Raw genomic sequence first — 22,776 nt, 5'->3', positions numbered from 1 at the left:
GGGCAAAGCATGTGGCCTTTTGGGTTTTCTCCCCATTTGGAGCTCCAGCCCCAGCTTTAGTTCACGTTAGAATATTCCATCATTCTCTTACGGAGCTGCCTCCAAAGCTCAGTGAGGGATATTTCAAGCAGGAGAGTCAGAACGCTTGAGTCCTTCTGGGGCTGATGGGGAACAAATGGTGGGGCCTGTGACGTCAGTGAAACCATGAAATCAAGCCCTTTTTCTCTCTTTTTAATCTTCCTTAAAAAGGAATATTAAATTTCCACAACGAGATATTCAAAGCCTTTGTGCAGTGGCCTCTCCCTGCTCCCAGCAACACTTCCATACCTGCAACACAGGTTTACCCAAGATGAGAATAACAGCCTTACCTACTTGGTTTTTTTATAATTGCAACATTTCTCCTGACTGCAGAGGGTGTTCGTGGACACTGAATAGAGCCACAAGGATCTTCCCAAGCCATGGGTTGATGCCTCAGTTATTCAAGTGGCTCTCTTGCACATGGCAGCAAATCCTACACACTCTCCCAGGCAGCATCAGCCTTCCCTTGCCAGTGTCAGCAAATGAATCCAGGTGAAAAATGGGACTCTGGAGCTACAGCTGGGTGCAGCTGGCACAGTTTGGGCTACAGGGATTTGCATCATCCAAGGATCTGACCTATATCCAATGCACATACAGAACAGCTGTCTGAGAGCAAAGGGGTTTGTTCCACTCAACAGCAGAGTTTCCCCAGGTTGGCTTTGTTCTTTGGTTCTTTACAGCTAAGAGTCCTCTGAGCTCCCACAGCCTACGTGCTTGCACAGTCCTAGCACAGAGCCAGCAGGGAAATGACACTGTTCACAAGAAAGCAAGATTTAATCTCTGCAATCTCCAGTCTAGTTTCTCTAAACAGCGAGCAAGAAGTATCTTTTGCATTTTAAATCTCAGCATTTCTGTTTGCTATCAAAACATTCCTGTTTACAGTTTCATTTTAACAGCTGAGTTACTCCCAGGCATGGAAATTAATACCAGCATTTGTTGCAAAACACCTTGAAGGTTCCTGTGCCAGTCTTGTCTCAAATCCCATCTCTAATCACACCTCCCAGTACAGCAGCTTTCCTTAAGAACCTAAAACATTTGGAAACACCTGTAAAATTTGCTTTGAGTATTTTCTTCAGCAAGTGATGCCCTAAGGGGCTGTGCCTTCTCAGTCAGGATGGCAGGATGAGGCCCACAGAGCAAACACACGTGGGTTTTGTCTGGAAGCACAACAGGCAACACACAAGGCAAAATCTTCAGACCTAAATCTTGGAAAACGCTTGATGCCTTCGGATCAGTGTCCTGCCAATTTCTTCTACTCTCCGGCATCCTGGAGGAGAGGTTACATTTCAGTTGAAACGCCACTCTAAGCCCTTTCTTTCTCTGTCTCATAAAAATCTACATTCTGGGAGAGGAAATCCACCCCTTAGTGACCAAGGATTTACCACTACTTTTCTATGGATTTATTGCTCTCCTCATGAGAAAAAACAAATGTATTGTTTTTACGTAATCTACTCAGTTCCCCTTTTGTAGGACAGGGATAACAAGCCCTTTTCCCATTTCTCCCCAGACTACCCTGTTCATGCTGCAAACATGCCCCTCCTGGGAGCTGCTATAGCATCTTGCCCAGGGCAAAGGAAAGCTGGGGGAAAACGTGGTTACGGAGAGGAAACGCTGATGCCCCACCTGTCAGTGCCATTGCCAGGCGAAACTCCTCCTTCAGCATCTGCAGAACGTCTTTGGCTCCTTCTTCACCCTGGGAGACGAGGAGACAACGTGTGCTGTTATGTGAGTAGCTATAGACATGTACACACATGTGCCAAAGAAAGGGTTATGCCCCGGTGGAAGTCCTGAGTGTTTGTCATAGCAAATTTTAAGTGAGATGATCTGGGTGCACCCAGACTCACTGAGACACCATCGCACACACTCCTGCTGCACACAGACACGTGGATGTGCACAAAACAAGCCCAAACAGTGAGTTTGGGTATCTGAAAATAGGCACTTCAGCTTTTTCTAACTTACTTGATAAGCCAGTCCCCAGAGCAGAGGCCTCCCGATGAACACGGCTCTGGCACCCAGAGCCAGAGCTTTGAGGACATCTGTGCCTTTCCTCACCCCCCCATCCAGGAACACCTCCACCTTCCCCTGCACGGCCTCCACGATCTCAGGCAGCACGTCAATCTGCAACAGTGACACCAGAAACACAGCTCAGCTTCTGAAAGCCCATTTATGCATTGGGTGAGCCCTCACACGCAGGATCCAGGCTTTACAGCAGCTCAGCGAGCAATTCCATGCCCAGCTATACCCAAAGAACAGGGCTGGGTATTTACATCTGTGACTTAGCAGGTTAGCAGGGATAGACAAAGGTCAAATTTATTTGGAGGTTCACATAAAGACCATCATCAGGGTCACACAGAATATCCATCTGATCCCATGACATGGATCTGACACAAGCTGGTGTCTGATTCTTATAAAGAACACAAGAAACACCCAGCACAGAGGAGGCCTTTCCACGGTATTTCCTCCCAAAATTCCAGTCTTCACTAGTTTGGGGATGAAACTGAATCACTGTCACTTTTTAAATAATCATCTTGGCTTTCCTGTTTAAATTTGTTATTCATTATCCTGAGTGCCCAGCTAGCACCAGGACCCCAGGGGCAAGCACTGTACTGTGAGCAAGGAGTAAGAGAAAGGTGTGCCTGCAGGAACTTAGAGTGGGCTGAAAATCTCAATTAATGTATTTCTCCTTTGTAAAACGCATCTTATTACAGGAATAACTGTAGAGAAAAACTTCATGGAATCAAAAATTAGCTTTTCCCATAAGTTCTGAGCAAGGCGGGATGGAATTTATTCCTCCTGCCATGCAAGAGGTCCCAGTGAAGGGATGAGCCTCCTGAATCCAAGCCTGGAGCATTAATTCCAGGGCAACTGCTCCTGCAAGGCCACCTAAAGAGTTCCTATTCATGAAAATCAGAAGTCAAGTATTAAGGGGACTGGAAACAGTGTGTGGTAGGAAGACAAAAGACACACAAATCCATGCCTTTCAAATACGGATGTAATTCATTTCCTTTCTAATGGATAAAAATGACTGGAAGATGGGGAGAAAAAAAAAACAACTTGAAAGTGCAGTTTGTTTTTAGGTTTGGATTAAAATTTTCTCGAAGTTTGGCACTTGCTGTGATTTTCCCCCTCCCTTTGGTTTTGCTCTCCTGCCAAACACATTTTGGATCTCTTTCCATATACAGAGACCACTTTCTACATCCTGACAAACTGTACCAACATTAAAGTGCTCCCATAACTAAAGCATGATGCAAAGCATCATTAAACCAGAGATTTCCTCACTGGGTAACCAGACACTAGAAATGTTGACCAGCTGGGGTTCAGCTCGCCATCTGAAAAGCCGTGACAAAGAAGCAAATTATTACGTTTCTAAATCAGAAACATTTAGTGTGATCTGATACAAATATTTATGTGATTAAAAACTGCACAGTGCAGGGCAGTTCTCTAGGCCATAAATCCAGCTTTGGTAGGTTCTCCTCTGTGCTGTGAGGTTGCAAAGGAATACCCCAAAACGTGTTTGCAAATCTCTGTTCTCCTGCAGCTGTCAAAAAATTAATTCGTGTTTCTCAAACTTTCTCATCGCTCAAAATGATATTTTTAACATCCCCATGCGTTGTTCCTGTTGGATTCCCCTCACACACAGGCTGAGATTTTCAGATACTCTCAGTGCAACTGGGAGTACATTCTCAGAAGGGGACAAGATGACCTGCTCCCTTCTCCCTTTCAGGGAATCCTCATGGAAAACAGGAGGTTTTTCATCAAGAACACACTGGAAATACTGAAAGAGGCACAAGTGGGCTTTGATTCTCCTCCCTTTCATTCTCTTTTTATTTGTGCAGCTTTCCCACACCAAATGAAGCAGGATGAGTGATGACTGGAATTTTGGGGTTTTTCCTTCAGCCTGCACACATACTTTTTCATTTTCCTTTCCTTCTTTCTGTTTTGCCGACCAAGAAATTCTCAAATCCCTTTCACCTTTGGAAAAGGCCCGGGGTAGCACGACAAGGAAAAGGAAAAAGGAAAAATCTGTAATTTAACCACTGCGTCCCTTTTCCAAAGGTGAAAATATTCAAAAGGAGAAAAAGAGAGAGTTTCATTCTGCCTTTAGCTGTTCCATAACTGTAATTTTTCAGAAGCCTCTAAAGAATATTAAAAGGGGAAAAACAACTCCAATACAGCCTTCAGTGTGCTGCAAATGGCAACAGGAGTTTTTCAAAACAAGGATGGGAAAGGAGACACGAAAGAAGGGACTGGAAAAATTTCTTAGGGATTTTCCAGTTTTCTCTGAGCAAGGGGAGGCCACGTCTAACTCGGAGCACGGCGTGACATCCACAGAGCTGTGGAAAGAGGTTCCTCATGGATTAAGGCAGATAACACATATTCCAGCTTTTCCCTCCAGCCTCCACAAGTTCAGAGAGAAAGCAAACAAGCCAAAGGCAGAGCAAATTAGGGACTAATTGATGCACACTGGCCCCAGTACTTACAGTGGCAGGGACCCCATCGAGCTGTCGTGCTCCGTGATTTGACACCAGGATACCATTTACCCCAATCTTTAGAGCTTCTTTAGCATCATCAGCTGGGAAAAGAAATCCAGACTAGTTACGTTCTTCCATACCTGTGAGCTTGCTGACTCCACGAGGAGGGGAATTTTGGTATCCCTAAAAAAATTCCTGCCAGCTAATGTAAAGCCACCTTAGGGCTTCCACCTTGCAAAGCCTCACCTCAGCACAGAAAAAATGTTTCATCTTTAAGCAAGGAGACCAGAAAGCAGTTTGAAATGTTAGAGAACATTTAATCCCTTCAGATCAGCAGCCACTTGGGTTGCTAGTCTTTATTTTCTCTGCTGTTCTAGAACTCATCACTAAGAAGTTATTTTGCTGAATGATTCCGTCCCAGCCAAAATTTTTGGCACGATTACAGTAATAATCCAGACTTAGTGAAACCACTACACTGTGCTCGGCGCTCTTTGGACAGAATGGAAATCCAGCTTTCCCTGAAGCTGTATCAACTCAGGTCAGGGTTTGCAGACACAATTAAACAGAGCAAGTTCAATCTTCCTGGCTGCATCCAATCTCAGGTATAAATTTAATCAGCTGCTTCCACAGGTGTCTTCACTACTGGGTTTTTCCCACTGGAAGCAGTAGAGCTGCACCTCCCTGAGGATGCCTTTACCCTACACTCCCCTGAAGGGGCCTTTATCCCACACCCCCTGAGGGTTCCTCTACCCCACACACCCCTGAGGATGCCTTTCACCACGATGGGCAGCGAGGTGAGCCCCCGAAGCCACTTGATGTCCTCCCAGTTGATGCTGGGATCGATGGCCTCAGCCACGTACACAGCCAGCCCGCTGTTCTCTCCGAAGTCTTTCCCTGAGGGAAACGCCAGGTCGCTGCTGGAAAAGTTTTTTAATCTAAAATGACAAAGGAAATGGAAAAATAGGCTGAGAAAGGTCCATTGTAGCCACGAATCAGTTTATAGTAGCCACGAATCAATACATCTGTGATAAAACTTTGCTATACTTCAGGGCAGGAGCAAAAAAGGCCAATCCCAGCATGTCAGATCCCAGTCCTTAGTGAGCCAAAACCTTTGGCTGACAAAGCATTTGATAACCAACACAAGCATTTGATATTTATAGTCCTTCCTACCCCCACCTTTCTATGTTTCTGTGATGATTCTGTGCAAGGTTCTCTGGCCTAAGGCAACAGGCCCAGTTCTAGCAAAAGAAACACGGTTTGGTTTGGCTTGTTTTTCAAATCCAGGGAATTCAGCTGTTAAAGGAATAGGGATCAGGTAGGTGGAAGGGGAGAAGGAGGAAGGCAGGTTTTGTTAAGCTCCATGAATTGGGTGGATCTGCTTGAAGCCTTGCAAAGAATTCAGAATTTCCCTCTGTCCAACAAGGCCAACATGCAGCCAGTTCACCTTGCATCTCTTTTGTTCATATCCTGGTAAATTTAGTTCATATGTAAACATTAGCTACTATTTGGGGTTTTTAGCCCCAAATCAATCAGGTTCTAGGACACCCACACAAGGCTGATTGCTCTGATCCTCAGAAACCATGTCTCCTTCCACATTGGGCTATTTAATACTCATATTACACATTTTGGGAAGTGCATGAGGTGTTCTGCATGGAAACTGGCTGCTTTCACTGCTGATTTCATGCCTGCAACAAGCAGCATTTCACATGGCTTTTCAGTTCAGCTCCAGGCCCAGAAGCAAAGGAGGAAGGAGAGGGCTCCCAGCAAGATCCAGCTTTTCAGCTGTTGGTTTGTGGAGGGTGGGGTACCCAGAGAAAAACAGAACCAGGGATAAGATTATATAAATAACTGTTGCTTTTCTTGGCCTGGGAAAGGCAGATCAACACTTGAATGAATGTTGCCTTACATAGGTTTCAGAGCACAATGGCACCTTGTTGTTGCTTTGAAACTTTGTTGAAAACCCGAAGCCAAGAAAAAGTTATCACGCAAATGAGCGGAGCCCCCGCGCTGGGGGGGGTTTCACCGCCGACCCTGCAACAAAACCCTGCCCAGCATCGCCCTGAAACCTGCACTGATTAACTGGGACCTTTAAGGATTGCTCCAGTTTCGTGTGATTTCATCCAGTTCACTCAAAACCTCATTATGGTTTGGTCAGGTGGGGTCAAAGTGTTTCAGAAATGCTCTGCCCCTTCCCTCAAACGTTTTGGGGTCACCGGACTTGCATTCAGAAACTCTCTAACCCCAGGCCTTAAAGTTATATCACCCATAAAAAAATAAGCTATTTAAAGAATTAGTTAATTCTTTTTCAGGTGAAATGCCAGTGTGCATTGATGGTGTTGTGTCAAACACAGATCTACAGCAGGATCACGATACAGGGCAGGCACATCACAGTGTGGTATCTTTTCAGCTTGGACATGTCAGGGCTTTTTTGCTCTCTGCTGCTTTCCTCCTAAGATTGTACTCTATAACACAACAACAGGGGCAGAGCTCAGGCTGCTCTGTCAGCCTTCATCATATCGTATTTTACCTCCAAGTGTAAGGGGGAGAGGCAACACCCCAAGCTCTGGAGGGGTCTTTGCCTGCAAGGTGGAGAATCAGACTCATTGCAGAATCCCATGGCTTATTTTCCGTAATATTCCAACAGAATGTAAGAGAGACCTCAGGATGTGATTCTTACTGGGTACATGTTACATATATTGTATAACACAACAGTCTCTGGGGACATAGCAAGAGCAATTCAGTTTCATTGTTAATATTCAAAAGTAGCTTTCACCCAGAAATCCAAGTTCATCTGCTCCAAAGTAATTTCACTGATCCTTTAATCATTTGTTCTTTCCATTTTTGTGTTCATTTGCATGCTCTGAATAACCTTTACATACACTGTGGCAAACTGCAGTCATTACCAAGACCTACCTGCAAGATTCCCACAAGATTTCTATCTCCAAGTCCTGGATATCCCATCCATTTAATAGTTTTCCAGCTAATACTCTTGGCTGCTAAAACTGTGCCAGCACTTCAGCACATCTTTGTCAGGGCAGCCTGTACAGTCTACCAATTTACATCTGCAAAAGGCCAGGGAAATCAGTGCCCTGACAACACCATCGTAAGGTTAAAATTCTGGTCTAACTCTGTTAAAATTGAATGCTTCACAGGCCCTGCAGCGGGAGGGAACCAGAATTAGTGCTGAACTCAATCACGAGGCCACAAATTCTTCTGGGGCAGAGAAAACGTCCCAAAACACACGTGGGGGTAGAAACTGCCCTCCCGGAGAATTCAGGGCGATTTACAGCCACGCGTTCCTGCATTTGAGCACAAGAAGAGCTGAAGCTGCCCTCCCCACACCCCTCACCCACCCCCGGAGTGTACCTGAGGTGCGGAGGCAGCTGGAACCTGTTGCGCACGTCGGCCACGCGCCGGCCCAGGTAGGGCGTGTCGACCGTCACGAAGATGCCTCTGTAGCCGGCGCGCTCCGCCCGCCTCACCAGCGACGCGGTCACCTGCCGGTCCTTGTACACGTACAGCTGCAGCCACAGCAGGCCCCCCGCCGCCGCCGCTGCCACCTCCTCGATGGAAGACGTGGCCCAGGAGCTCAGCATCATCCCCGTCCCCACGGCCCGGCAGGCTGCGGAATACAAAGCCGTGTTTGGGGTCATCCAAAACTGAGGTTGTCTGAACTGTGGAGCACTTGGCTCGCCAACACATGTTGGTGCACATAATTACACCCTGCCTGTCCTTAATATTAGTGCATTCCAGGGAATGCTGCATTAACAGCAGCTGCTAACAGGGATGGGCTGTGAGCACTCTCTGCCTTACTCGGTGTGATCAGGATGATCCTGGCTCCCATGTTGGAAATAAAACACATCATAATCCAACTAAGCCTAACCCATATCAATAATTATCCCATGGGAATCCCGCTTGTAGGCCCCTGCTGTCTGGGTGTCACTGGTCAGAAATTCTGGCGTATGAATTTAAGGACACATCCACACCCAAAGTTCTGAATGAACTAAAAAATAAATAAAATAAAAAATTAAAATAATGCATTAAAAGCTTCCAGCTTTTTGCCTCCCAGAAATCGCCCTCCCCACGGATCGTTTCCAACCCAGGCTGCACCAGCTGACCTCGTGCAGATAGATTTTTATGGATCTAGCACTTATTCTTTTTGGAGTAATCTGTTGCTTAATATGAAATAAAGGAAAACACGCCGTGAAACTCCAAAATATTACAGAGAGCCTTATTTTTCTTGCTCTACCGCAGAACGCATATTTTGAATGTAAATGGAGCTCTGTTTCAAGACGTCACCTCCAGCCCATCGAGGAATTAAAAAGTGGTCTTTATGACAACATTTGATTAAATAAGGATTACAACGCTCTTGGAGTGGAAACTTATGAACAGCTTATTCAAACAAATTGGTCACGCCCTCCCAGGGCGCTTTCCCTCCCTGGAAATGCAGAAGCAACCACCCAAAACTCCAAAAAGCCGTTTCATTCCTCCCCTTAAAATTCCGGAAAATAGTTCCCTCTTACGATGGAGTACCAAGAAATGAGGTTTCTTTCTAAAGGACCGCGGATACCAAATGGCCCAAAATCACGTTAAAAACCGGCTGTGGGGGGTCACCACAAATTCCATAATAAGTGAATTCCCAAATCGAGTCCGTAGAGCGACGCTGAGCAACAAAGGATCCGCATTCCTCCTGCTCTGTCCAACACGAGTACATGAAGGAGCAGGAAGGTTGATAACCCAGCAATTGCAACACCCTCGGATCAGATAAGGGAGAAATGTAAATGTTATGGTTCATCTGCCTTTAAGGTAGCCAGTTATTCCCATTCTGCCTTTCCTTCTCAACTCCACCTCCACAGCCCAGCCGACACGAGGGTCATTGCAAAAGCAAAAATTAAATATTTTCGGTGAAGAGAAGATTTAAAACACGGTATTTCACCATATCCTTTCAATTTAGCATCATAGAGAAAAATGAGGCTTTGCTCTTTTATAAGATCAGATTTAAGCAGTTTGGTTCAACCAGAGTTCAGCCATCCCAAATGGGGTTACGGCATTCTCATGCAAGCAGACTCACCAAATTCCCCTCATCTCTCCTGCAAGGTTCACAGCTCTCTGGTGAAGCACCAGCTCAACACACATATTTTAGATCTGCTCAGGCCAGTTCCAAGTTCACACACAAAATTTTTCAAAGCTTTTGAAATTCCAAGTTCCAGTTTTGGTCGATCTGTGTTTTGCCTTGATCATTTAAAAACTTACTCTGATAATTTTCTAGGCTTGTTAAACCATAAGATACAGAGTCCTGAAGCTCTGCCAGGTTTGGTTTGGGTTCTTTCTACCTCAAATTAGGTTTTGCTAAAAATATACTCCCACTTCTCTCACACTGAGCTGCAGTTGGAGCAAACAGAAGCAATTCATTTCCTCCAACAACCCTATTTCCCATTTCAGCTTTGGGGTGCTGCAAATACCTCTCTTTGTTGTTACAGATCAGTCCTAGCAGAGCCATATTCCCCCGGGACACTCTTGCTGCAATACGTGACATTTACCAGAGTTTAAACCTCAGTGCTTTTGTAAAGCAGCCTTTCCTCACACCATTTCAGATGGTTTTTAGTTTGCTTTCTTATTTTCCTCAGGTCTTTCACTCCTGAGCGTTGCCCAGAGCACACATTCACCCTTGCACACCCTGCAGGCTCCTGGTGGGAGAGATCACAGAGAGGATCAGCCACACGCAGGAGGCTGGAGAAGTTCATGGAATCACAGAATGGTAAAGACTCTTTCCCTAATATCTGATCCAAACCTGCCTCAGTTTCCCCACCGGGTGGGACATCACTTCATTACATGGTTTGGGAAGGGTATGGAATTTGTCCCTGTGGCAACATACTCCAGGGGAGGACACTGGAGAGGAGCCCAGTTCAAAGGTGCATATTTTGTCAGGGTTACATTGGATGGGAATGGGAATTTGCTTTTTTCCCCCCCTCTTGCTGGGCAAATTCCCATCGTTTCCCTTTTAGGGGCATCTCCAAAGCACAGCAGCCACACTGCAGTCCTTTTTCCCCGAATCCACCAGTGAACCCACTGCCCCCAAGTTAAGGGCCAGAGGACATTCCTCGGGACCAACATGCTGTCCTTTTGGCAGGGTGGTATTTCTCGGGAGCAGCAGCCGGCTTCTGAGAGTTGCATCTCCCGAGAAACAGAGTTGTTTAAAGCACTTACTGTCTCTCTCTTGACAAACCCCTCTTGGCTGGGAGATGCCCTCCCCAAACCCTGCGTGCGAGTTATGCCGACGGTCGTGGCGTTGCCACGCCGCGTTCTGTGAGCCGTGCGGCAAGGCTGCGTCTCCAGGGAAGGACACACGTGGCCAGAAGGGATCTGGCAGGCCTGGCAGGGCTGGCACGCCAGGCTGCCTGGGTGCACTTGCAGCACAAAGTCCCCTGGCCACGCCGGCCTCCAGGGGCAATCAGGGTCAGGTCAGCCCAGGCCGTGTTGTCCCAGGGGAGTGTTGTCCTCTGGAGCAGCCACAGCTCAAAATTAACCTCTGGTTTTTGATCGCTGCATAAGTAACAGGTTAAAGATGGGTACAAAATCCTGCTGTTTTCACTGTGGCTGAGCACAACAAGTAATAGATCACCAAATCCCTCCTTCCCAGTCACTGATGAGCACAAGGAACCTGAATCCCAGTGAGTGAACAAAAAGCCTGGTAGGAGCCTGTTAAGACCCAAAGGAACAAAAAGGTGTTACTCACTCTCTAGTGGAAGTGACAGAGCTGCCAGTAACTTATCTAAAACAGGGGGGAAAAGCTCTCCAGTCAATATTCCCGTTCTCCATTTGGCAAAGCAAAGGGTGCAGTCACGTCGCAGGTGGTGGCGAAACCCTCCCTGCGTCAGCGGCAGCTCGGAGAGAGGTCTGAGGGCAGGCACAGAGGGCAAACAAAACTCTGAGCCACTGCCATTCACAGCTTTCCAAAAGCAAATCAGGTTCTCAGCCTGATTTTCAGCCAGTCATGGAGAAGTCAAACATTGCAGTGCTGCTTTGGGGTGAAAACACAGGAGCAGAAGGTACTCGGTCAGCAAGAGTTTTATGGGACTAGCAGGAATATAAACAGAAATATATAAACAGTAAAATAATGCTGCAAATCCGTTTATCATCAATTAAAGGCTGCAAAAAAATGCCACTTCTTGCTAAGCAGCTGGATGGTGCCCAAGATTTTGTGTCAGTACACAGGGAGCACATTGGTTTGCAAGCACAGCTTGGAATCAGGATGGCAAATGGATGTCCTGGCACAGAGGGACAGCGAGGTTCCTGATGGACAAGCAAGAAAAATCCCTCAGGATCAAAAGGGCTCTATTGAAAAGTGTTTAGAGAATAACCTTTCGCTCTTGAACAGTGGCTAAGATTATTCATCACATTTGGCAAATATTTTTAGTGAAAGAGGTTGAAATTGGAGTGGGGAGGAGGAGAAAAAGAAAAAAAAAAATCACCTAAGTCAAAATGTCATGTGTTGATCTTTTCAAAGTGGAAATGTTTTCTCCTGAGCTAACACTTTTGTTTCAAAACAGAGCTATGGCTAAAAGCATCGGCCAGTAGGAAAATGAAATAAAACATTGTGTTTTGGATCAAATGAAACATTTCAGTTAATCCAAAACAATTTTCCTCCCAATTTTTCAGTTTCTACTGAACAGAAAATCCATTCTTTGGAAAATCGCCCTATATACTGATGAGCTACCACTAAAATGCCAGGGAATAGACTTGAAGGAAGACCTGGAAGAACTGGGACAACTGCCAAGGTGCGTGAAATTGTTTCAAGCACAAGAAAGCTTTCTCTATAAGGAGGGACTCCTGGCATTTAGACATGTCAAAGGAAACTGAGGGGTAACATTATTACAGCCTGCATGGGCATTTTTTAAAGTTTAGTTGTTTGTTTTTTCTTTTTTTTTAATTCTAGCTAATAGAAGTATAAGTAAACCCAACACCTGGATTTGAGGCTGTGCAAGTTTTGCCCATGACTGCAGTTTGTTCTGCTCAGAGTGGGGTTAGTTAACCTTTGGAATAACTTCCACGGTGTTGGCTGGCCTGTCCCCAGCAACTTTTAAAATTACAATTGAAAGGTTTTGCTTAAAAGATCCTTTGCTAATGATGCAGAACTGTCACTGAAGGGGTGTTTAAGGTCCTGTCTTGGGAAGGTGCAGCTCAGTCAGTACAGGAGAGCATCGCTGGAGGAGCAGCAGCCCCAAAAGCCAGGCAAGCCCCAAAGTGAGGGGTTGTGAGGGCAGGGAGTTCTAAGGGTGTGATTTTCATTATGCTCTCCTTTGAAAGCAACCAAAAATTCCCCAGTTCTGAGGGATATGTTTACTGGAGCACATATTCCAACCAGTGCCAGCACACTGAGCTCCCCCAGCTCGAAAACCCAAGGACACTAAATGCAGTAATCACGTGTTAAAGTTTGAAAAATAAGTGCACAAAAATCAGGAAACTTTTGAATTAAGTTATTACCACAGCCATGACTCAGCCCTGGTACTCAGCCTTATTGCACCCTTTGACTTCACATGCCATTATGGATTTATGCCCTAAAACGTGGCAGGGCTGCAGAATCAGTGGGAATTTTTGCTAAGAACCACCCTGAGTTTTGTGTGTTTCACATCTTGCTCTCCCCATTGCATTAACACGTTTGCACTTAACAGTTTAACGCTTCGGAGTTTCTTCCCAGCACAACCTGGCCCAGAGTTCACCCACAGGAGCTGCCAAAGGACAGGACAGGACAACACCAGGGCTCGCTCCGGCCCTTCCCAAACCCATTCCAGGTGCTGGAGCTCCACCGTGTGGAACGCGTCGGCACACACAGCAGCCACGAAAGCACTGGCCTCCAGCACATCTCTTGGGAAGGGGAAAAACAGTAGCCCCAAACACGGTATAACATTAGAAAAATCTGTTTTTTACAGAGAGGGCTGTTGGAGTTGTGCTGTAACCCGTGAGCGATGCAGCTTCTTCCTGAGAACTGAGAGCAGCCCCCACTGCAGGGATGGTCCTCAGACGGTTTTCAGTGTTACATGTGACAAGCGTAACACTCCTGCATACTCCTGTTTCACAGGGAGGGAACCGAACTCAAACAAAGCAAACAGCAAAACCAAACAAACCCTGAAATCAATGAGCAGCAGCTCAAACCCATCCTGGAGCGAGAAAGCGAGCTGGGCCCCATGAGCAGGATAATTCTGTGCGTGCCCTCCCCGCCGTGGGGGCCCTGTGCGCTCACCTCTGGCAGTGGCGGTCTCGCCGTCGGGGTGAGCCATGCGCTGCATCGCCGTGGCGGCCACGCACACGGGCATGGAGACGCGCTGGCCCAGGATGCAGCTGGACACGTCCAGCACCGACACGTCCCGCAGCACCCGCGGGTACAGCCGCCACCTGCCACCGGCACAAAGGGACAGCGTTAGCAGAGGCCTGAGGCACCGGGGTTATTCACAGCTCCTAAGGGGCAAGGGGGTTTTCCCGCGGTCACACCAGGAAAGCCGTGCCGGGGCTGGAGCAGGACCCCACCGCGCCAGCCAGAGCTGCAAACTAAACCTCAAATCGCCCTCTACCGCACCCTTCAACACCACAACACCCAAACCTTTAGGAACAGGGCTGCATTCCAGGGGACGCCTGTGAAAAGGGACTTTTTCCCGCCATCCAGGTGATGTCACAGCACTGCCACCGTCACCAGAAGCCACCAGAGGGGGTGCGATAGCAGGGGCTGCCTCTCACACGGGCCAAAGCCTCTCGGCAAGCACCAGCCTCTCTCAGAGGCCTCCCTCCCTCCAAAAGGGCTCCCATGGCTACTGGATTTTAATCACAGAAAAGAATTAAAAGCTTAAGCTTTTAAGAACCTGACTAACTGCTCTGACTACTAATGTTGTAATTCTCAGCATGGAGAGAGAACCAGAGCCATTGTTACCCTCCAAGGGAGGAGAGGTGAGCTTGAGCTTGCATGTTAAACTGGCAAGTGAGAAAGAGACAAAATCCTGTATATTTTGTAGAAAGATCAAGAGACGCTTCCCTGAGGAGCCTGGGACAGAGCCAGGACGAGACCCACCTTCCTGAAGTCCTGGAGCACAGGGCCGTGCCAGCTCTCCAGGAAACGCTCCCCAGGGAGGAGAAAGACAGTTATGATGCTTGGAAGGAGCTGTGTGGCCATGGGGAGTCAGCCGAGGTGTTCAGTGCCAAGACACACAGGGCAAGTGTGTCCTCAGACTTGTTTTCATGCCATTGTATGTTTGTTATTTTTCAGGGGAGGATGGGCTGAGGGTGGAACAAAGAAAACTTGACTTTTTTTAACTCCTCCTTTCTTCCTAGCCCTCATTCTGAAGGATTCCACTCAGCTCTGAGGCATCTTTTCCCAGAAAAAAAAATAAATAAAACAAAAATCCTTTCAAAATCTTGCTCATTTAGACAGTGAGAAGCATAGGGGATGTGGAGCATCTCCCTCTTCCCCAGCCTCCTGGTTACTACCCTTGTTACCTGGTAGGAGCCACTGCCATCTCCAAGCTCACCTGTGAGGGTCAGTCCTGAGGCACAACATTCCTGAAGTGCTTTTAGCTGGGAAAAGAAAAAGAGGGAGCAAAACCCCTCCCAATAGAGTGCAAGGAAAGTGATGCAGCCCCAGGCAGTGATACCTTCTCAGGTCACATCCTCTCCATCAGCATCCTGACTGTTTATTGGGTCCCACACAAACACTGACATCACTATCCCTTTTAATAATATCTGATCTTCCTGTGCCAACATGGGTGTTTCCAGCTCTGAGTCTGATGGACACTCAAAGCCAGGCATTTTCTGGACAAGTCATAGGGAAATGCTCCCAGCAGCAGCAAGGAAGACCCGTGAGTAGTATTTACTTCCCAGTCAGCAGAGCACATGTTCATTCAGCTGCACCACACCACCTGCTTCCTCCAAGTTTTTCAGTGAAAACATTTCCTGGATATTTTGTAAAAAACTTGGATTTGTTTTTTTAATTCATCATCTCTTCATCACCCACATCTTTTTGCAGCCAAGTCCATACTCATGTGCTGCAATCAGCAGAGTGAGCACATCCTTCTTACCAGCTGGAAGGGGGAGATGTTGTAGTGAGGAAGGCAGCAAGCACTGCTGGTTTAGGCAACTTCAGCTAAAAGCTGTTTTGAGGGGAGGATTAAAGGGAAGGAGAAGGATTAATCTTTATGGGGTTTTTCCTTTTTTCTCCAAGCTGAAAAACTTCTGATTTTATCTTGCAGAGGGGTAAAAGGGAAGCTCTCACTGCTTTCAGCTGTGAAAAACGTTTTCAAACTGCAACACATTTTGAAGTAGCTCTTGTTTCCCTTCCCAGCTCATCCCAAACAATCCCCTGGTGCTGCAGGGCTGTTTGTTTAGTTTCCTACATGCACCGATGTCCCCCTTCCTTAAAATGCCAAGAGGGGAGATTTCAGAGTGATTTCCAGAATGCCTTCAAGGTCAAGGCATCCCAACCTTGCCACAGGAATCCATTCTCCATTCAGGCTCCTTGGTTCCTTAACAGCTGTGGTATTCCAAGGTATTGTGGGACATAGCGACACAAACATCCACCAAGTTTACTCCTCAACAATAATTATATTAATCCCTAATAACAATCTATTTATTCCTTTAGAAATGCCACCATCCTGTGGCAATCCTACATGTCTGTAAATATTTCACTAAACTGCATGTAGTTTGAGTCAGGCTGAACCTGCAGCTGAGCTTCTGGCAGGGGAGATCCACAGGAAACGAAGCTGAACTTACTCACGTCTGTCCGAAAATCATCCGACCTCGTGATCTCTGTGACTCGGGGGTCTAAAGTCCACCTTACTTTATATTTACCCACAAGCTGCACTGGGGAACAGGCAGAAAAAACGTGCTCAGAGCCACAGCAGGGCTGTGTGAGGAGCTGAGTGAGCAGCTGTCCTGCATCCATGGTGGGTAGGCCACGCTCCTCCCGGCAGCATCCAAGGGAAAAGAAAAGATTTCACAAGTTGTTGTGTTAAAAGAACTTTTAAATCAAAATATTATGAAGCCTTTATAGCAGTTTCCACCTTTCAGAGATGGGTTGCAGACTCAGTGTTATGACTGCTAATGGCAGCATCCCATGCACTGAGAAAACAGGACCTGTTCAGCACGGGAATCAATCCCTGCAGTGGGCAGCAACTTCAGAGCCCTCATCTCAGCTCCACCATCCAGCTCTGCCAGTGCCAACACAGCAAGGGAACATACCCAGCTCTGGGAGGTTTGGATCCAGTTTAATCATGATTAGCTCCTGCAGCTACAGGTAAAATGTTCACTATTCCCACAGTTTATGGCCTCCCAGCATTTCCTGAGTGTCCTTCCCTTAACGTCTCATTTTGGATTTATGAGGGCAGGTAACATCAGAGCATCTGGAGGCATTAAGAAAGATAAAATAAAAGTCAGGTGAGCACCGCTACACCCCCTCCTACTCCTATTTACTCCTCAGGGCAACCCCTTGGCTCGTGTTTGAGCAGGCAAATTCCAGTCTGGGATGATGGCTTCTGCACGAGCACAGTCTGCAATAAGTGCTCACAGCAGAGGTGACTTTTCTTCTCTTGACATTATAAGGCTTTCCTCTGTGTGTCCTTAAAATGAAGGTTCTGAGCCCATTCCTGCCATCTGGCCTTTGAGATCCTGCTGAATTATCACTGCATCTCCTACAGCCTCCAGCTCCCATGGGATTTCCGGCTGACTTGCTCACAGCCTGTGGAAAAGCAACTGGAGCAGTGAGCAGAATTGCTGCTCTAAGCAGGAAAGCAAAGTGGGGAAGGAGAAAGACAAGATAAATCAGAGAGATCTTGTTTTGGTTTGTTAAGACTCAGGAGGATTAAAGACAAAGCCTTTAGAGATAAGCAAAGCCAAGTGCAGGGGTTAAATGTCTGCACCACCAGGGCACCCCAAGGAAAGGGATCAGCAGCTGTTGCAGCAGCTCCATGGGGCCCAGTTGGGTTGAGGGAGCAGCCTCCAGCTGCCTCCTTCCCTCTGCCCTGCCTGGGGACATCTGGGGGTGGGGAGCCAACAAGGTGACACTGGGACACTGTCACTGCTCTGACAGCCAGTGCTGGCTGACTGTGTGTTGTCCTCGTGCTCCTGAGCCAAAGGGGGGCCTCAGCCAGGTTTGGACATTGGGTCAGGGCTCCAGTCTAAGTTAAGGAGTTGCCCATCATTTTAAATATCCCTTGGGGAAGTCCTGACCTGCTGGAACCCCCTCCCCAAGCACATCCTGCCCACCCAGGACTGAGCCCTGGCTCTGCCAGCTCATCCCAGAGCTGGGAAATGCTCCTTCTAACGTGGGAAGGCTGCCTAAATCATTCCCTTCAGGAGGAACAAGCAAAAGGCTTCCCTGAGGACCTAAAAAGTTCAACCCCACCCCAAGAACCCCTTGCTGGCACTGTAGCCCCAAAATGGAGCAGTTACAGTTTCACTGGCTGATTAAATATTGGAGCTGAAGGATCTAGAGAATTTCTGGTAATAAAAGAACCAAAATGCAGGGAAAGCTAAAAAGGTGCTAATGGATTTTTTAATTTTTTGACAGCAAGTGTTGGGTGGAGGAGTGAGAGGGGAGAGACAATGATTCTGAAAAAATCAGTGATTTGAGACTTCTTGCTAAAAAAGTTGCAGAGAAATTGCGTTTCGTTCACATGGAAAACTCTAAAATTGCACCACATCCAGCACTAAAGCAGAACTCACACCCCTGCCTCCCACCCCAGCCTTCAATCATCCTCCTACCTGGAAAACGCTGCCACATTATCCGCAAGTGTTTCCTGGTCATCGGCTCCGGATCGGTAATAATCATACACGGATTTGGGTAGGAATGTTTTGGCATACTCCTCGAAATCACCAAGGCACACTGGTTTTCCAGACATGGCTGCAGATCCCACAGGGTTAGTTTATTCCCACTTCCCTCTCTATTTAAGCTTTTGTCTGTAAATCATTAATACGGGGCCTCATCAGGATTCAACTTACCTCCATCCCGAAAATAAAATAAATACACCAACTTCTTGTTGGTGTATTTATTCTTCCAGTGTCACACTGGACTTCAGCACCATGTTTTATTCCACATGGTCAAGGCCAACCTGGAACACCATGGGATAAAATATGGTAAAAATTAAAAAGAACAAGCAAAGAAAGAAATAAGTAGTTAAACCTGCAATAACAGGAGTGTGCAGTCCCTCATGGACACCTTTATCATCCAAAACATCCAGATAAACCAGAAAGTTTGTTTAAAAGCAAAACATTGGTTTAGATGATTTCTAAGTTTGTTAGAGATTTCCAGATTGAATCTTGACTCAGGTTTTAACAAATAGACATGGTTTGCAACAGGTTTATGGTGGTTGTTTGTCAAGGTAAACTTTCAAGTGTGTGTCTAATTCAATTTTCCAGCTGTGCACTGCAAATTGATATCAATAAGCCAGTGATCTCCCTCTGACATCCACAGGGGAAGGAGGAGCCAACTGGGATTTCCTCACTCCAGTCAACTGCAGTGAAGATTAACTGGCCAAGTTAACTGCAGCATATAATTCAAATATTTCAGTGTTCAAGCCATCAAGGCTGCTGTGCAAAGCTGTTTTATCAAGCCACTTACATAAGCAAACACTCATTTTGGCTTCCAAATTCCCCATTACACTTGTGAATTTCTCCAAAATAAAGTCAGAAAACCCCTATTGTCTAGGGCATTTTCAGACAGTCTCTCACACCAGTCAGAGCTGGACCAATATTCCTTTTGTCCCTTCCAAGTCAGTCAGAAGGACCAACAGGAAATATCTGGGGGGTGTTTTATCCCAGCACCTTCAGCAGGGGAGTCAAAACTGATGGATGTTGCAGGGACGGGGACAGTTCCTTGGCCACTCAGCACAGGCAGGGAGCAGGTGGCTGGAACAGGCCCCTGCATGTCTATTTTGGGCAGTCTGGGGATGCTGAGATGACAGGAGATTGGGGCATGGGGCAGGGGACATAAAAAGTGCCCTTAGCAAGGGTGATTTTTTTCATTTCCTTATGTGGCACCGACACAAATTCCCATTTGTTTCCCTGTATGTTTAAATCTGGAGCTTTCTATTCTCCTTGGGAAAGACAAAGTGAAAGTAAAGCACAGAGAGGTTTTTTAGGTGTTTTTCTACCGGGAAAGGAATGTTGGGTTAAAACAAGTAGTCCCTGCAGTGTGATCAGCTCCCAGGAGGAGGCACACACTCCTTGGCAGCCCCGTTCCCAAGAGCTGGGAGTTACTGCTGCTCCAGTTCAAAATTCCAAGGTAGAAACCCCACACTTTTCTACCCCTTTAGTTCAGCCACCAGAATACCTTCGTGTTTCCTCTACAAAAGCAGAGCTCTTGGTTTGCCAGACCAGATTTTGCTTGTAGTATTCCACGTGCTGTTTTCATGGAGAAAATGCAATGTTCTCACAAAAGTGAAGGAGAAGTAGCTGATGAAACAGCAAACCAACAAAATGCTCGCAAGGCTTCATTTCACACCATTCCAACTTGCACTTGACAGCAGGAAATGGATGCCATGGAAGAGAAGCAAACCAAAGGGAGCGGCAAATCCGCCAAGCCCTGCAGCTGCTCTCTTCCCAGGGAAAGGCAGCTCCGGGAACTCACCTGAAGAAAATGAATCCATGTACTGGATCTAGGAGTTGTTCACATCATCCAGGTGGGTTGCAGTGATGGTTCCTGGTAGTCCCTTCTCCCTCTGGCACAGCTGTCCCTATGGACCATTCCTTCAGCTCAGTCTGCTGTGAGACACAGTCTGAGGATGGGCCACTGAGCTCTGCACCTTGATCCTGGACCACATCCTGCTGGCCTCCAGATACCAAATTATGACCAAATTATGACCAAATTATGACCAAATTATGACCAAATTATGACCAAATTATGACCAAATTATGACCAAATTATGACCAAATTATGACCAAATTATGACCAAATTATGACCAAATTATGACCAAATTATGACCAAATTATGACCAAATTATGACCAAATTATGACCAAATTATGACCAAATTATGACCAAATTATGACCAAATTATGACCAAATTATGACCAAATTATGACCAAATTATGACCAAATTATGACCAAATTATGACTATGACCAAATTATGACCAAATTATGACCAAATTATGACAGAGTATGACCAAATTATGACCAAATTATGACCAAATTATGACCAAATTATGACCAAATTATGACCAAATTATGACCAAATTATGACCAAATTATGACCAATTATGACCAAATTATGACCAAATTATGACCAAATTATGACCAATTATGACCAAATTATGACCAAATTATGACCAAATTATGACCAAATTATGACCAAATTATGACCAAATTATGACCAAATTATGACCAAATTATGACATATGACAAATTATGACCAAATTATGACCAAATTATGACTAAATTATGACCAAATTATGACCAAATTATGACCAAATTATGACCAATATGACAAATTATGACCAAATTATGACCAAATTATGACCAAATTATGACCAAATTATGACCAAATTATGACCAAATTATGACCAAATTATGACCAAATTATGACCAAATTATGACCAAATTATGACCAAATTATGACCAAATTATGACCAAATTATGACCAAATTATGACCAGACAGCGATGAGCCAACCACGCACTGAGGAAATGAAAACTTACTGCGAGATGGTCATAAATACAAAGTTTATGTGGAGTTTCAGTAAAAATACCCCAGAGTATAAATTTGCACCACTTCCATGGAACAGACAATCCCAAGTGACATTCCCAGGAGGAAATCCCACACAACACAGGCCACCCCGGGGGCAGCAGACACAGAGCATTCCGAGACTCACAGGTTTCACACAGACCTCAGGGACAAGAGGTTTGGAAGGTTGGGTGGATTTCCAGCCCAAAGGAATTTTTGACTGACTTGCTGTTAGGGATTCCCATTCAGATCCACCAGGGACAGGTTTCCAGGGGCAAGCAGCACAGCTGATACTTAAATTGGTTCTCAACCACCCCAAGGCCGTTTTGTCCATACTGAGGTTCCAAGAACAAGCTCCAGTTTTTAAGATAAAGCATAACACAACACTCAGATTGCACAAAAGGTTGATCCTGACTTTTTTGGAAACACACCAAGTTTAACACAGTTGTAACAGTCTAATTAGTACTACTGGTGTGATTCAATTAAAATGTGTTTTAGTGGGAAGAAAACTGATCCTGGAGAGGATATTAACGTGACACCTTTCCTGCACAGCTCACAGTTTTTCTGTTGAACACAAATTTAGCCTTTGCAGTGTTCCCTACTTGCTGTCTGCCACATAAACACTGGTCACAGCTGGGTATGTCCAGTGTCACGCTCCAGTAAATCTCCTACAAATGCACAGCTAAGTTGGAGGGATCAATGGCTGCCCTCTAAAGCCCAATTACAACCCAGTGATCTTTGTAATGAGATACACCGATACATGTCAAATCCCTTTCATATCCCCCACTTTACTGATGACAACACAGGAGCAATGACATCCCTACCATGTTCCAGAAGCCTCAGAAGCCTGGCATAGCTCATTTCCAGACTCACAAGACAGATGTGAACTGTGGCCACTTGCTGCCTGCTCACTTAAGCCCTGCTTAGTGATCCCACAGTTCAGCCTGTTGGGATGGAACACACTTGATCCCTTCAGTTTCAACAACCCAAACTCAACTGTGCCAGGAAACAACAGGGGAAATGTAAGCAGAGACTCCACTCACCACACAAAGGAGCTTCTGACCTTTCTCAGAGCATCTCACACCCCCTGTCCCTTGTAGGACAAAGTGCCACCCGTGGGTTTGTTCGCCTTTGGAATCCAAAGACAGTGTGGTGAGACCCAACTCCTGGGAGAACTCCTTGTTGTGTAAACATCCAAACACCTCATGCTGGGCAGCAGGAAGAGCTACCCTTGATTTTTTCCACACTTCCTTCCCCACAGCGCTCAAGAAAGCCGTGTGAGGTGCAGAGATGTGCTGTACCTTTGGAAATCAAAACCTCTTTAAAAAACTGGAGAGAACATGAGGTGACTGGCTCCAGGAGAATACAAAAGTGAAGAGAAGTCCAAACAAAATTCCACATGGACATGTTCCCTCCGGCACCCTGAGAACCACAAGACCCTCTGGGGCTACAGAGCAGCCTCTCTGGGGACAACCAAAGGCATCACTGCCCTCAACCCGTGCTGGATCCAGTCCCACAGATTTTTCAG

The 22,776-nt window shown here is 46.2% G+C and overlaps 1 protein-coding gene across 2 annotated transcripts; it reads right to left on the bottom strand.

Annotated features, from left to right (window-relative positions):
* Window positions 1-833: 833 nt before the first annotated feature.
* HAO1 (hydroxyacid oxidase 1) lies at window positions 834-18,461 on the bottom strand. 2 transcript variants are annotated; one of them, XM_050315271.1, is made up of 9 exons: window positions 18,294-18,439; window positions 14,611-15,113; window positions 13,792-13,943; window positions 7,917-8,172; window positions 5,310-5,485; window positions 4,560-4,651; window positions 2,038-2,196; window positions 1,702-1,771; window positions 834-1,345 (listed from the first exon to the last, which is right to left on the bottom strand). In XM_050315271.1, the coding sequence occupies exons 3-9, from the start codon at window positions 13,862-13,864 to the stop codon at window positions 1,278-1,280; spliced, it is 894 nt and encodes a 297-aa protein (XP_050171228.1). In that variant the 5' UTR covers window positions 13,865-13,943; window positions 14,611-15,113; window positions 18,294-18,439; the 3' UTR covers window positions 834-1,277. The 2 variants fall into 2 exon arrangements, with proteins under 2 accessions (XP_050171228.1, XP_050171227.1); XM_050315270.1 differs by lacking the exon at window positions 14,611-15,113 and having other exon boundaries at window positions 18,294-18,461.
* Window positions 18,462-22,776: the final 4,315 nt, after the last annotated feature.

Source organism: Myiozetetes cayanensis, unplaced genomic scaffold (genome assembly GCF_022539395.1).
Source record: "Myiozetetes cayanensis isolate MyiCay16 unplaced genomic scaffold, myiCay2020 scf2-11, whole genome shotgun sequence".
In the NCBI taxonomy this organism is placed as follows: domain Eukaryota; kingdom Metazoa; phylum Chordata; class Aves; order Passeriformes; family Tyrannidae; genus Myiozetetes; species Myiozetetes cayanensis.
This window is presented reverse-complemented; position numbering and strand designations above follow the sequence as displayed.

What these genes read in the sequence shown, in the direction of transcription:
- HAO1 (XM_050315270.1), bottom strand. Translation starts at nt 18,430, where the DNA reads ATGTCTGGAAAACCAGTGTGCCTTGGTGATTTCGAGGAGTATGCCAAA. An exon ending in GGTGAAAGGCATCCTCAGGG is followed by an intron (nt 4,652 to 5,309) that starts GTGTGTGGGGTA and finishes TTCTTTTCCCAG; the next exon opens with CTGATGATGCTAAAGAAGCT. An exon ending in TCGATGGGGTCCCTGCCACT is followed by an intron (nt 2,197 to 4,559) that starts GTAAGTACTGGG and finishes TCACTGTTGCAG; the next exon opens with ATTGACGTGCTGCCTGAGAT.